This window comes from Hoplias malabaricus, chromosome 15 (genome assembly GCF_029633855.1).
Source record: "Hoplias malabaricus isolate fHopMal1 chromosome 15, fHopMal1.hap1, whole genome shotgun sequence".
NCBI lineage: Eukaryota > Metazoa > Chordata > Actinopteri > Characiformes > Erythrinidae > Hoplias > Hoplias malabaricus.
Window position 1 is genome coordinate 5,162,913 of NC_089814.1, and position 13,468 is coordinate 5,176,380.

Genomic DNA, 13,468 nt, shown 5'->3' on the forward strand with positions numbered 1-13,468 from the left:
CGGCAGTGGCCGGAATTATGGGACGGTCGGAAATAGGAGGAATACTGATACATGTTTGGACGTATAATTATAGATGTGTAAATCCACAACAAGCAAAATAGAAGAACATGACCCTTTAAAACCTTTTACAGGCTAAGCACCACTTAATGGACCTCCATTAATATTTCACATTATTGTAGTTACTGACATATATAAGTATGAATTAAAATTAAAATAGCTGCTTAATTTACTTTAAAACTGACAATTTTATTATCGCTACGGAAATTCTCGAACGCAACCGTGACGTCACTGGTGGACAAAAGCTGAACAACGCCGCGGTAAAACACCGTTGTGACTGACTGTTATGACAGTATCTAGCTAAATAACCAACATTATTCATGACAATAGCCTAGCAATAAGCTAAACTCAAATTTAGAGGTACCTTTATTGTAAATGTGATCGAACTCGAATTCATCCGACACTATAAACCTCCGTAATGCAGCTACGTAGCCGAGTATAATCTGAGCCACCGAGTTTAGCGAGTCAAGCTAACGTTAACTAACACCAACTAAAACAGGCGAAGTGAGTGTCCTCACCCTGTTTACCTCCATGTTACAGAGGCTCTTGAACACCTTTCGTTGGTGTCCTTACATGCCCATATTGTTGGAAAAGCGCCAGTGAAATGAGCTACAGATAACGGAGTGAGCGGAGGGGCCTTTCCAAAGTGCCCGTTTAAAGTGGACAAATTTAGTCCATTTTCTGGATATTTTGGGATCTTTGGGCCATTTGTTCACAGATGTCCCACTGTACATTGAATGATTGCAGCCAAAAACAACACACCTTTTCGTCATTCTGCATTAAATTAAGTGCAGCTTCTAGAGTGTTGTCCACCATCTACGTCACAGGCAAGACGCCTATTAGAGTTTCCCAACACCGTTGGGGGGGGGGTCTTTTAAACCTTATTCCTTGAATTAGTAAGAAATAACATGTTTTCTGACTCTCAATAAACACAAGTTAGGAACTCAAACTCCACTGTATTTATTTGTTTGACACTTTCATATCGCTGGTGCTTAGCCTTTAACACCCGCTGACAACAGGAGGGTAATCCATAATGATTTTTTTTTTGTAGCCAGCCCAACGCAATAAAGCAAAAAGCACCAAAATGGGATTCATGTTTTAAACTTTAATAATTTTTTTCCTTTTTCATGAAAGAACATCAAAGAACAATGCACAAATAACATGTTTTTTTTTTTTCATTTAATCAAAAATAGATGAAAATATGAGGACGATCTGGTCACTCAGTGACAGATAAAGAAGGGAAAAGGAAAAAAAAAAAGGCAAAGGTACAGGCGAAAGTTGCAAGGGTGTCACCACTGACCTCTGCCTTGAGCCCACTTTTAAAGAGGTCTGATTTACTTTATCACTCTTCAGTTTCAAATCAACATTTACACAATGAATACAACAGCCCATGAAAGGAAGGAATGACTACATAAGCGAGGGATAAAATTACATTTTTTACAAAAATAGATCTTTTTTTTTAGGTGTCCTATAGTTAATTATCAGCATTTCAAATTGTTCTTTCTCTGTGGCGTTTAAAGAAGTGATTGTGTCAGGGTCGAAGCCTCTCATCAAACCTGCTTCCTGTATCTGATTATTCTTTTTGTATTAAAACCTGAACCAGCAACTGATCACTAGCTGCTCTTCTGAAAATCCTTCTGAGAATTAAGAGAGTTCTCTTTGCCTTTCTCCAGTTCAGCGTCCAGGCCTGATTCTGGCAGTTATTGAGGTCTCTTAAGGATGATTATCAAACAGTGAAAGAGCTGGTGAGTGATCATTTTGGGGCTTGGAGCTGCTGGTATTCTGCTTGTTTCTCTGATTTATTTGATCAGTGCTGAACACAAAAGCTTCAGCAATTCATACACTAAACCACTCCTGGTGTCTCCGAATATCAAACAGTGCAATTAGGCCTGTTTGTTTTTTTTTTCATTAAAATTATTTAATAGGTTTTACCAAAGCACTTGGCGCTCTATTTACTAACGTTGACTTGAAACATTTAAGGAAAGGATTTGTATTTATATTTACTTATTTATAAATATCTACACATGTACATATAGACAAAATATAGCTTTATCTTATATATAAAGCGTTTATTCATGTGTTCATCCTGTCGATCTTTAGTTCAGAGGACTCAGAGGGTGCTTCCCGCAAGAGAGTTTCTTCATCAGTAAGTGATTTTACAAATTTGCATATGGCTTCAAGATCCCTGTGGTCTGACACTCTTCCATTTAAGACCCACACCAGTTTAATCCATAAGTCTGGAAAGTACGGATCGCTGATTACATCACAATATCATTTCATCATTAGTTTAAATTCAGAGCTAAAGCACTTCACGTAGGCTACTTGGGGTTTATGTGTTGTCTGAGGTGTAGGCTACAGTATTTCCACCAGAAATCTAATGGCATCCCTCCTGTTTCATTCATCTGAACCGATACAACTCTCAAAACCTGCTTCAGTCCTGTTCATCAGCAGTTTCTCTCTTCCAATTCAACGCAATGATAACAGAACTCACAGCTATATATGCATGCTCAATTAATAACATTAACTGATCAGGTGATTTAGTTATTGCTGATCTTATCCAATCCTTATCCCAATTGAAAATTAAAAAGAAAAAATCCAAAAACATTGATAATATGAAAAAAGTGCCTTTTTTTCTGATTAAATACTTCAAGTAATGCTGCAATGCTGCACCTCCACCTCTAGGGGGAGCACACAGCTCGCTCATAGCCATCAACCTTCCACATTCCACCGCTCACGGCCTCCTTCACTGCAAACTAAACTAAAGCCTCTGCCCAGAACTCTTTGTACGTACTGTAGCCTGGCGTTTAACACCCGGCCGCCCACCCTGGTCCTGACAGGACATCGTCCGAAACAAAAAAGAAAGGCAGAGCCAGCAGGGAGCTGCCCGGTCTGTGGGCGTTCCGGGGCCAGGGCCACGGGGCCACCGGGGTTTGGTGTGCTGTAGAGGATCTGTAAAATGAGAGCAAACCTCACCACGGGCAGTCTTTGGAAAGAATGCTAGATGCATAGTTAAGCAGCAGCAGCAGCAGCACAGCAAAAGAAATCCAAAACGCTGAATATGGGAACATTACACAGAAAGATATTTCACACTCAGAAAAAAAAAAAATCCTTTTTTATCCCAAAACACAAACATGACACTTGGTTTGCCCAGAGAAGTGCAGGTGAAATTTCATTGGTCCCTGTCCCCTTACACAGCCGACAGCCAACTTACAGTATTTCACAAAGTTAGCCAGATAGCTAACAGACCTTAGCCATGCGGCTCTGCTGTTTTTCCGCTAAACAGCTTAAACGTAGGCCCAAAAAACGGAGAACTGCTTTGTGAAATACCCCTAGTTAACCGAGAACTGGTTAAGAAGGCCAGACTACTGCTATGGACGTGAAGTAATCAGATTAAGCACTAAAAAACGTTAACATCCCCGGTTAACGTCCAATAGGCCGCTAACCGATTGCTAAAGATGGGATCAGGGACCACAATGAAGGAGTCTAGAATAAAGAATTCCACATTGTTTGTGAAACAAATAAACACCAATATTGAGTCTGGCAGTAACATTGTGTACAGAAGGATGAGCCATTCCAAAGCTAGGTTCCTGACGAAGAACAGTCTGAGTGCTGAATTTATCTTGTTTTGAGGTGAACTGGTGTACCGCAGCTACTCAGGAGGTGAGAAGATGCCAGTCCTCATCAGAGCGTCCGCCTAATCTCTGCTCACAATATAGACTAGAGTCCTCCTCTCCACAGTGAAAACAGTGAAATCAGTACACGAGCAGTGATCAGAGCCACTAGGAAATGACTGTATTTTTAGTTTCCACATGCTTATCTGCAGAGTAAGGAGGGATTTTTCACTGTGCTCAGAGCACACAGAGTTGCAACAGTGGGACGGTATAAGCTCAGATCGATCTCCTAAAGAAGGAGAAACTGCAAACAACGTTACAGAGTCAATAACACCAAGGCATTTGATAACAGCCAGGCTTCGCTGCTGGTCAGATTCATAATTTTATATCCTAACTATGTCTCCAATTCGACAACGGACAGGCTCTGGACAGGAGGGAAAGCTCTTCATCGTTGGTCCGTCTTGCAGTCGTCATGTGCCTGAGCTCCTGACCTGGACATAGGCGAGGCCCCAAAGCTCTTGGTTCCTCGTTCGTGTTTGGGGTAAACACCATTTCCCTCTCTGCAGGCCAATCTCCTGATTCCTATACATCCGTGGTGTAAAAGACTGTCTAGAAGACTCTCCTATGTTTGGTTTTCCTTCCTTATGTTCCCCATTCGACCAGAGAACAGATGTTTTGATGCACTCGCGTCCTTTATTGTCTGTTGCCTTTGAGTCCTCCGACGCTGCTTATTCTCTCGAGTCTGTTTATTTATATATTTATATCTTTATACAAGGTATAAGAGCATGAGAGCCCAGTGGAGCTCAGTGGAGGGCAGCACTCTCCTGCCAATAAACGTTACATGATCACTCTCATCGTGGAAGGAAGGGGATTTCTGTCCCCTCCGCCCATCCCCCAACTGTCATCTCCCAGGGCAATGGGAGGCCATGATGTCATTATGTCATTTGGTGGGGTGCCTCCAGCATCTCCATGAGGAAGGTGTCGATGGGCGTGTCCCCTATGAGCTTGAAAAAGAACAAGTGCTCCAGACATTTCAGTCCAATGGAACGGAGTGCAGGCAGACGCAGTAACAGCTTGGCAAACCTGAAATCACAAACACACACATTCCACAATTAGACAGTTGTACAACCACACTACACTATGCTTATCCCTTCAGTGAATGGATAATTAGCTTTGGGCACGTATAAGTGCTTATCGCTTCTGTTACTGTCCTGAATATGCTTCCAGGAATACGTTCAGCAATGCACTTAATAATGACTTTACACAAACAGCTGGGTCAATATTTATGTAATCTAAGCTCATAATTAGAAGGAAAACTGGAAGTGTGTGTGTGTGTGTGCTGCTACAGGGCAGTGCCTAATGTTTAAAAACATTTACACAATATCCAAACATGGATATTATAGTTTAACAGATTGTTGCAGAACAAGCTTTTGGTCATGGTTTTTTTCTTAGACGTTTTCAGTTACTGATATGAATGTGTAACTCACAGAAATATATTGTTCTAGTCTGTGTGTCCGTAGTTTAATACAGAAACATGTACTTATAACAGTTTAATAGCAATGTAAATGATTCTATTTAAATCATTCATTTTCTGGGATATTATATGTATTTGATTTGGGAAACGTTTCTGGATCAAGTCATTTAGAATTGTATTGAAGTAACTCATTTACAACTAGTCTCTGGCCGTGGAGTAAGTAATATTTACTAATAATTAGCTAATATTATACAGAACTGAAAATGTAGGTGGTGCAGAAGGTAGTGTCGCAGTCACACACCTCCAGGGGCCTCACTGTCTGTGAGGAGTGTGTTGTGTTCTCTCTGTGTCTGTGAGGGTTTCCTCCGGGTGAATGTCTGTGAGGAGTGTGGTGTGTTCTCCCTGTGTCTGTGTGGGTTTCTTCCGGGTGACTGTCTGTGAGGAGTGTGGTGTGTTCTCCCTGTGTCTGCGTGGGTTTCCTCCGGGTGACTGTGAGGAGTGTGGTGTGTTCTCCCTGTGTCTGTGTGGGTTTCCTCTGGGTGACTGTCTGTGAGGAGTGTGGTGTGTTCTCCCTGTGTCTGTGTGGGTTTCCTCCGGGTGACTGTGAGGAGTGTGGTGTGTTCTCCCTGTGTCTGTGTGGGTTTCCTCCGGGTGACTGTCTGTGAGGAGTGTAGTGTGTTCTCCCTGTGTCTGCGTGGGTTTCCTCCGGGTGACTGTGAGGAGTTGGTGTGTTCTCCCTGTGTCTGCGTGGGTTTCCTCTGGGTGACTGTCTGTGAGGAGTGTGGTGTGTTCTCCCTGTGTCTGTGTGGGTTTCCTCCAGGTGACTGTGAGGAGTTGGTGTGTTCTCCCTGTGTCTGCGTGGGTTTCCTCTGGGTGACTGTCTGTGAGGAGTGTGGTATGTTCTCCCTGTGTCTGCGTGGGTTTCCTCCGGGTGACTGTCTGTGAGGAGTGTGGTGTGTTCTCCCTGTGTCTGCGTGGGTTTCCTCCGGGTGACTGTCTGTGAGGAGTGTGGTGTGTTCTCCCTGTGTCTGTGTGGGTTTCCTCCGGGTAACTGTCTGTGAGAAGTGTGGTGTGTTCTCTCTGTGTCTGTGTAGGTTTCCTCCGGGTGACTGTCTGTGAGGAGTGTGGTGTGTTTTCCCTGTGTCTGCGTTGGTTTGCTCCGGGTGACTGTCTGTGAGGAGTGTGGTGTGTTCTCCCTGTGTCTGCGTTGGTTTGCTCCGGGTGACTGTCTGTGAGGAGTGTGGTGTGTTCTCCCTGTGTCTGCGTGGGTTTCCTCCGGGTGCTCTGGTTTCCTCCCACAGTCCAAAAACACACGTTGGTAGGTGGATTGGCGACTCAAAAGTGTCCGTAGGTGTGAATGTGTGTGTATGTGTCTGTGTTGCCCTGTGAAGGACTGGCACCTTGCGCCCAATGATTCCAGGTAGGATCTGGACACACCATGACCCTGAACTAGATAAGCGCTTACAGATAATGAATGAATGAATGAATGAAAATGTAGGACTTTGTTATACCTTTGAGCACATTTACATTTGTTTGCTTCAAAGGACAAACAGCCTCTGACTACAGTACTGTTCTGTGTCAGTGTTATACGCAGTCTCAGTAAAATCTGATCGTAGCCGAGCGATGTGCTCAGAATCACATTCACAACATTTGCTTTTGCTAATGAACCATTTAAACTAACAATAATATAGCCCTTGTTGAAGGGCATCTTCAGGTAAATGATCCCTGGAAGGCCGTTCAGACAGCCCTGGATCTGAGTGTATTTGGACGGCAGGCTGAACTCAGCAGGTGATACCGCACCTCCCGGGTTGTTCTGGGTATTTCTGCTTGCAGTAGGCCTCCAGAGAGGCGTACACTTTCTCCCTCAGAGCCTCCACCTCCCCTGAGTTCGACAGGCCTTTGGAGTCTGAAAAGGAGACAGATTTTTGTCATGAACCTTATGAACACAGCGGTCACAATGGGTATTGCAGTACATCCGTCCAAAAGTATGTAGACACCCACACATCCAGGTTAGTCACCCATCTGCTGAAGTGATAGCCGTTAACACTGAGAAGGACTGACACTACCATGTTGGAACATTGATTTGGGTTTGATGGGATATTATTGAGGAAATTAGTACCAGAAAATAAATGGGCTTAAGTATTGATATTGGAAGGTTTGCTCTAGATACAAAAAAAAACACCACTTCAGCTCAGATTTAAGTTATTAATATATCTTGATGAGCTCTATCACATCAAGATAATGCAATCCCATTGCTTCTATAGTTTCATATTCAGTCTTGCTTCTAAGTTTGTTATTTTATTTGTTGAATTAGCGAAAGACTTAGTTGTTTGTCTTTATCATTAAAGGTCTACAAAAAGCATATTGTTTCATGCAAAGAACAAGGTGTACCCAAACTTTTGCACATGACAACATACAGGGGTTGGGCAATGAAAGTGAAACACCTGTCATTGTAGTGTGGGAGGTTTCATGGCTAAATTGGAGCAGCCTGGTGGACAATCTTCATTAACTACACATTGCACCAGTAAGACCATGTGTATCCAATGGTTCAAACATTGTGTCCTGAAGGCGGTGGCGTGTATCAGGACGATAATGCACCAACACACACAGCAAGACTGGTGAAAGACTGGTTTGATGAACATGAAAGTGAAGTTGAACATCTCCCATGGCCTGCACAGTCACCAGATCTAAATATTATTGAGACACTTTGGGGTGTTGTGGAGGAGCGAGTCAGGAAACGTTTTCCTCCACCAGCATCACGTAGAGACCTGGCCACTATCCTGCAATAAGAATGGCTTACAATTCCTCTGACCACTGTGCAGGACTTGTGTATGTCATTCCCAAGACGAACTGACGCTGTATCGGCCGCAAAAGGAGGCCCTACACCGCACTAATACATTACTGTGGTCTAAAACCAGGTGTTTCACTTTCATTCTCCAACCCCTGTAGATGGGCAGTTTTTCACAGCAGGTGGCATCATAATCAACCAATGAGTTTTGCATGTCAGTATAATGGCAGGAAGTCACTATAAACATGTTTGTATCATGCCACCTCAAATGAACATTAATGTATTCTTTCTCCTATTATTTCTCCTCTTTCTAAAACTATTACTGACCACAGCAATGTTCATTTACACTGGGTCTGATGTAGCTGAGAGACGTCTTGTAAAAATCCAGGATGTGGATTGAAACCTAAACCATCTTTCTCATGACTTAAGCATTTTTTTCCTGTGGTATTCCATCAGACGGACCACGATTGCCCTAAACATCAGGAGTGTGTATGAACATGACATCATGGTGAAAACCCATGTAGCGTGAAGGCAGGATTAATGAAGCGTGTGACTTGCTCATTGTGCCGGTTCTGAGCATAAAATGTGTGTTTGTGTGTGTGTGATTGCATATGCGTGGGTGTGAGCATGTGACAGCGAGCAAACACTAAACACAAGCAGACAACCTGTGTGGCCGGAGGGAGAGCCCTACACACTGAGATCAGAGAGTTTTGAACATCAGCGTGAGCGAATCATATCCAAAGAGGAGAACTGTTCTAAGTCTCATACAAACAAGCCAAAAACTCCCTTACAGGATAAGATCCAGGAAGCACACATTCACCACAGCACCTCCACAAAAACACAGGCTTTAATCTGACAAACACTAACATTATACACACTGTACAGCACCAGTCCAGTGTTTACCCACAAAGGACCATTTTTTAAAAAACAATCTTTAAGACTGTGGTCTGTTGGCTTAAGAAAAATGTACTGTCCTGTGCAAACGTTGGGGACCACCCTTCATTTACTTCATTTCCAGCCAAAATGGCCCACAATCTAAAGGCATGTTTCAGTCAGAGGACAATGCTACACATAATAAACAATCAAAACATCCAAAGATTAGTTTTAGAAGATGGTTGCATTTACTTTCCTAAGTTTCTGTGGTGCAGAAGGTAGGTGTCGCAGTCACACAGCTCCAGGGACCTGGAGGTTGTGGGTTTGATTCCCGCTCCGGGTGACTGTCTGTGAAGAGTGTGGTGTGTTCTCCCCGTGTCTGCGTGGGTTTCCTCCGGGTGACTGTCTGTGAGGAGTGTGGTGTGTTCTCCCTGTGTCTGCGTGGGTTTCCTCCGGGTGACTGTCTGTGAGGAGTGTGGTGTGTTCTCCCCGTGTCTGCGTGGGTTTCCTCCGGGTGACTGTCTGTGAGGAGTGTGGTGTGTTCTCCCTGTGTCTGCGTGTGAGTGAATGTGTGAGTGTGTGTGTTTTCCTGTGAAGGACTGGCGCACAAAATAATAAATAAATTCCAAGAAATTTTAAAGCTTATCTATTGCCCCCAAAATCAACAAAAATGGAACCCGTTTTGTTTTGGATAGCTGTGTGTACACTCTGTTAACTGCCTGTCTGATCATTACTGAATGTAATCTATAGTCTCAGTGGCATTCTCAGCTCAATCTGTCTGTACTGAGTGCTCTGTGGAGAGCTCCTAATCGATGGAACGGGGCAGTAACCCTGTTCAGGTTTTGAGCACAGCATGCCGAGTCTCAGAGGAGTGGTTCTGGTTATGGAGAACTCCTGAGACTCAGACTGAGACACAGACTCAGTAAAGAACCAGAAGAAAGCCATGTGCTCTGAGAGATTTATAGAGCTCTGTCCACTGGACCACATGCCCACTGTAACCATAGAGTGACCATAGAGTCCAGGAGGTGTTATAGTGAACTGTACTTCATTACGGTGGATGGTGTAAGGGTGGTCTGATCCATTTCATTTAACGATATAAAAACCTCCTTATTCACACACAACCAACAGAAATGGGCTCTCACTCTCTGCTACTGTTCAGCTATATGGGCTGCAGGAAATATACCTATTCTCCTCTTCTGCTTCACCCATTAGGTGTATTCTGTTGGAACAGCTCCAGCTTAACACACCCACAAAGTAATGAGGTCACATTTGCCAACACTGTAATTCCACCGATGTTTGCTTTGAGTAGCTACAATAGGAGGCAGGCTTTTTGAATACTCTAGTGTTTTTGAAACTAATATCTATGTGTTAAAGCTGTAACATACCGGAGCATGTACACAATGAGCTTTCTGTACTCAGTTAAACCTGTTACGTTTACAATAGAAATGAATGGACAGTTGCACCAGTGTGTAGTAACATTAGGTTGACAAAGGAGTATTTCTTCAACGGGCCGTGTATATTTACCTGGATTAAAAAGCACTATGGCCCGCAGGCAGCCCAATTCCGTTTTGTCCATCTGCATGTCTCTCATCTTAGACACCAGCTCTGTGAGAACCCTGCAGAAGAGGGGAGGAGGCACAGTGTCAACACCTTACAGACACTATAAACTCAATCACAGCTTCAAATACATTCTCTAAAGGTGGAGCCCCATCACTCCAGAGAGCAGTTTTACTCTTTTACAGTCTAATGCCAACACCTGGTCAGCGTGGTCATATATATTAACTGTATTATATTATATTAATTATTATTATTCAAACTACACAGAACACAATATCTCTGTCCACAGTGGATGCACCTTAGAAAAAAAAGCTGAAAAAATTAATTGAAAGGGGTGTTTGCTTTCCTGTGAGTATACAGAGGGTCCTCGACTTACGACGTTGATCCGTTCCTACGTCGCGTCGTAAACGATTTTCGGTGTAAGTCGGAACATACGTACATACTGTACGTAAATAACATACTGTAAGCACTTATCCTATCCTCACACCTATCCTCCTCGGTCCCGAGCCGCGTAACCGTGTATTCTTCCGCCGCGCCACGCACACCAAACACGAAGTTCACGTTACGACGTTTACGACGCAAAACCACTTAAGTCGAAACAAGGCTTTATACGGTAAATGGGAGATGTGTCGTAACCACGAAACATCGTAACTCGGGACTGACGTAACCCGGGGACCTCCTGTACTGTGTATTTTACAGACAGTAATTATCAAACAGATAATTACTATGGAGAATCATTTTGATGTGCTCTCTACCTGCACCTTTTTATGTTTTTATTGTAAATGTGTTTCGAGTTTTTTATAAGTCCTTATTTTCCATTAAAAATGACGTGTAGGAAAAATGTCCTTTACTCTCGAGGAAAAAACTAACGGTAGAGGTACATTATTGTCTAAAAAAGGTATAAACTGTGTAAATGTACCTTTAAAGGTACAACAGTGGTGTTAAAGTCCAGTTGTGTTTCCTAAAGGTACATTACATTCTCTTCTCCAGAAGGAGAGGTGAATATATATAAACTTTCATTTACAGAGAACTGTGTAAAATATAAAACCGTAATATAAATCCTGGGCGTATGAAATCTACAATTATTAGAGAATTTGCTCTGTGAAGGATGATGATTTCGCTCTGTGATTTCGGGTAGGCTCCGGACTCACCGCGACCCTGAACTGGATAAGGGTTACAGACAATGAATGAATGAATGAATGAATGAATGATTAGAGAATATAGTACAGTTATGTTCCCTAACTAAGGTACTGATGATATACATTTGAGGGATACCACCACAGTGACAGCTTCTCTGAGAGTGAATTGACTTTTTCCATTAGGATTTCCATCCTCTGTAATTCTAGTCTAATCACAGATGGTAATGAATGTAAAAGACAAATGACACAACGTTACTACAGTGACGTATAGATCAGTGGTTATCTCCAGTAGCTACTGAACGCTATGACATCACCACTGCCCTGTCAGGAGAGCTGAAATCTCTGAAAAAATAAAAAGCCGGCCCGAGAGTGACCGGGTCAGTCCCTGTTCGCTAGGGCAAAGCAAACCCATTCCCACTCTTAAGTCACTCTAATTCAATTTACCCACTGGAACAAAGACACTGGGGGAAAAAAAAGCTCCTCAGCGCAGTGTGTTTAAGTGAACCATCCACTTCATTTGTGCCACTCGGCGAGAAGCTGATAAAGAAACATTATCAGCGCTGTGCATCTTAATGTGGAGCTGTGGTAATGCAGAGGTGTAATCCATCCTCTGAGGGGCCTCTGAGCTGCCTCTATGCTAATGAGGGGAACTAGCTTTAGGCTTCAGTGAAGAGCTCCACCAATCAGGTCACAGAACATTAGAAGAACAGCTTGTATTACAGTAACACTGCTGGTCAATCAGACTTTGTTAATATTGCTGATTGGACGCCGTATTTACCTGATGAAGACCCCAGCAGCGGAGACGTTGCAGTAAATAAATAATGGTACTTAAAATATGCAAACTCTCTTCCTTATTCTTTCCCACTCCTTGTGTGTCCTGCACCTGTGCCACACATTTTAAAGATGTGCAGAGTTTTTGGATCTTGTTTGTGCAATGGTTATCAAGTAACATTTGTTCCACAAAGGCAAATCTTTTTCTGCAAATTGTAGAGCACAATTGCAGCTTATGTGCAGTGTTTAATATAAAAAAAATAGATAGAAAGCATATATTATATACATTTTGACACAAATTTAGCCATTTTACCCAAATCCTTACCAATCTGATTTATCGTATCTGCTTAAATTTGACGGAATTTAAAGTTTTACTTTCCTTTCAAAAGCTATAAGCTGATTTTTTTTGTCATTTTTAACGTACTTTGAAAACTTCAGCTTTGTTTCACACTGTTTGAAACATTCATGATAAAAAAATCAAAACACTGAATTGCTTTACCTTCCACCCAAAGTTAAGATTTGGTTTTCCATCTCCTGGAAAGATACGTTTGGAGGTAGAAGGTTCTGAGGGAATTGTTACTGAGGCTTCTTGCTGCCATCATCTGGTGGTGAATATATGTCTATATAGGCATTAGTCAGGTTTATTCACAGTGCGCTGCGGTGTACAGGCTCCCCGGCTCTGTCCTGCTGCTTCCAGCACAAATGACACACAAATGGATTTCCTTTCACATCTCGCGTCTGAAACAGCCCTCCATTTCTGAACGACCTGTGTCCCGCTCGTGTGAATATTTAATGAATATTGATGTTAATCGATAAAAGAGCTCCCTCTTTCTGCCCTTCTCCCTTTGCACTCCACTGGCAGAAATGTCAAGGTTCTTCTTCTGCCCTTGCCACAGAAACATACAGATTACAGCCCTGTCTTTGGGCTGTGAGGCAGGAAAATCAAGAACTGAACTAGAGATTTCAATATGTAGCTTTATGTTTTACAGTTAAAGACTAATTCTGCTGTTTTCAGATGTAAACAAGTCAGAGGGCTATGATGTGGAATGGTGCATTTCAGAGAAACACACACAGAACTATGTACAGTTGTGGTGGCAGGAACCTGAGGTCACAGGGTCTGCTATTTTGTACACTATGAAAATGACCAGTGAATCTACACATCTTCTGCGTCCCAAATCCCCAAAATAAGGGTTCTTTC

At 42.7% G+C, this 13,468-nt stretch overlaps 1 protein-coding gene across 2 annotated transcripts in view; it reads right to left on the reverse strand.

The window, feature by feature from the left end:
• Positions 1–1,196: 1,196 nt before the first annotated feature.
• rxraa (retinoid X receptor, alpha a) overlaps positions 1,197–13,468 on the reverse strand; it is a 170,586-nt gene continuing 158,314 nt past the window's right edge. For both annotated transcript variants that reach the window (XM_066645342.1, XM_066645341.1), the window contains exons 9-11: positions 10,328–10,419; positions 6,943–7,048; positions 1,197–4,751 (exon numbers count right to left, since the gene is read on the reverse strand). In XM_066645342.1, the coding sequence (XP_066501439.1) occupies positions 4,604–4,751; positions 6,943–7,048; positions 10,328–10,419 (346 nt within the window). In that variant the 3' untranslated portion in view covers positions 1,197–4,603. The remainder of the gene's footprint in view (positions 4,752–6,942; positions 7,049–10,327; positions 10,420–13,468) is intronic.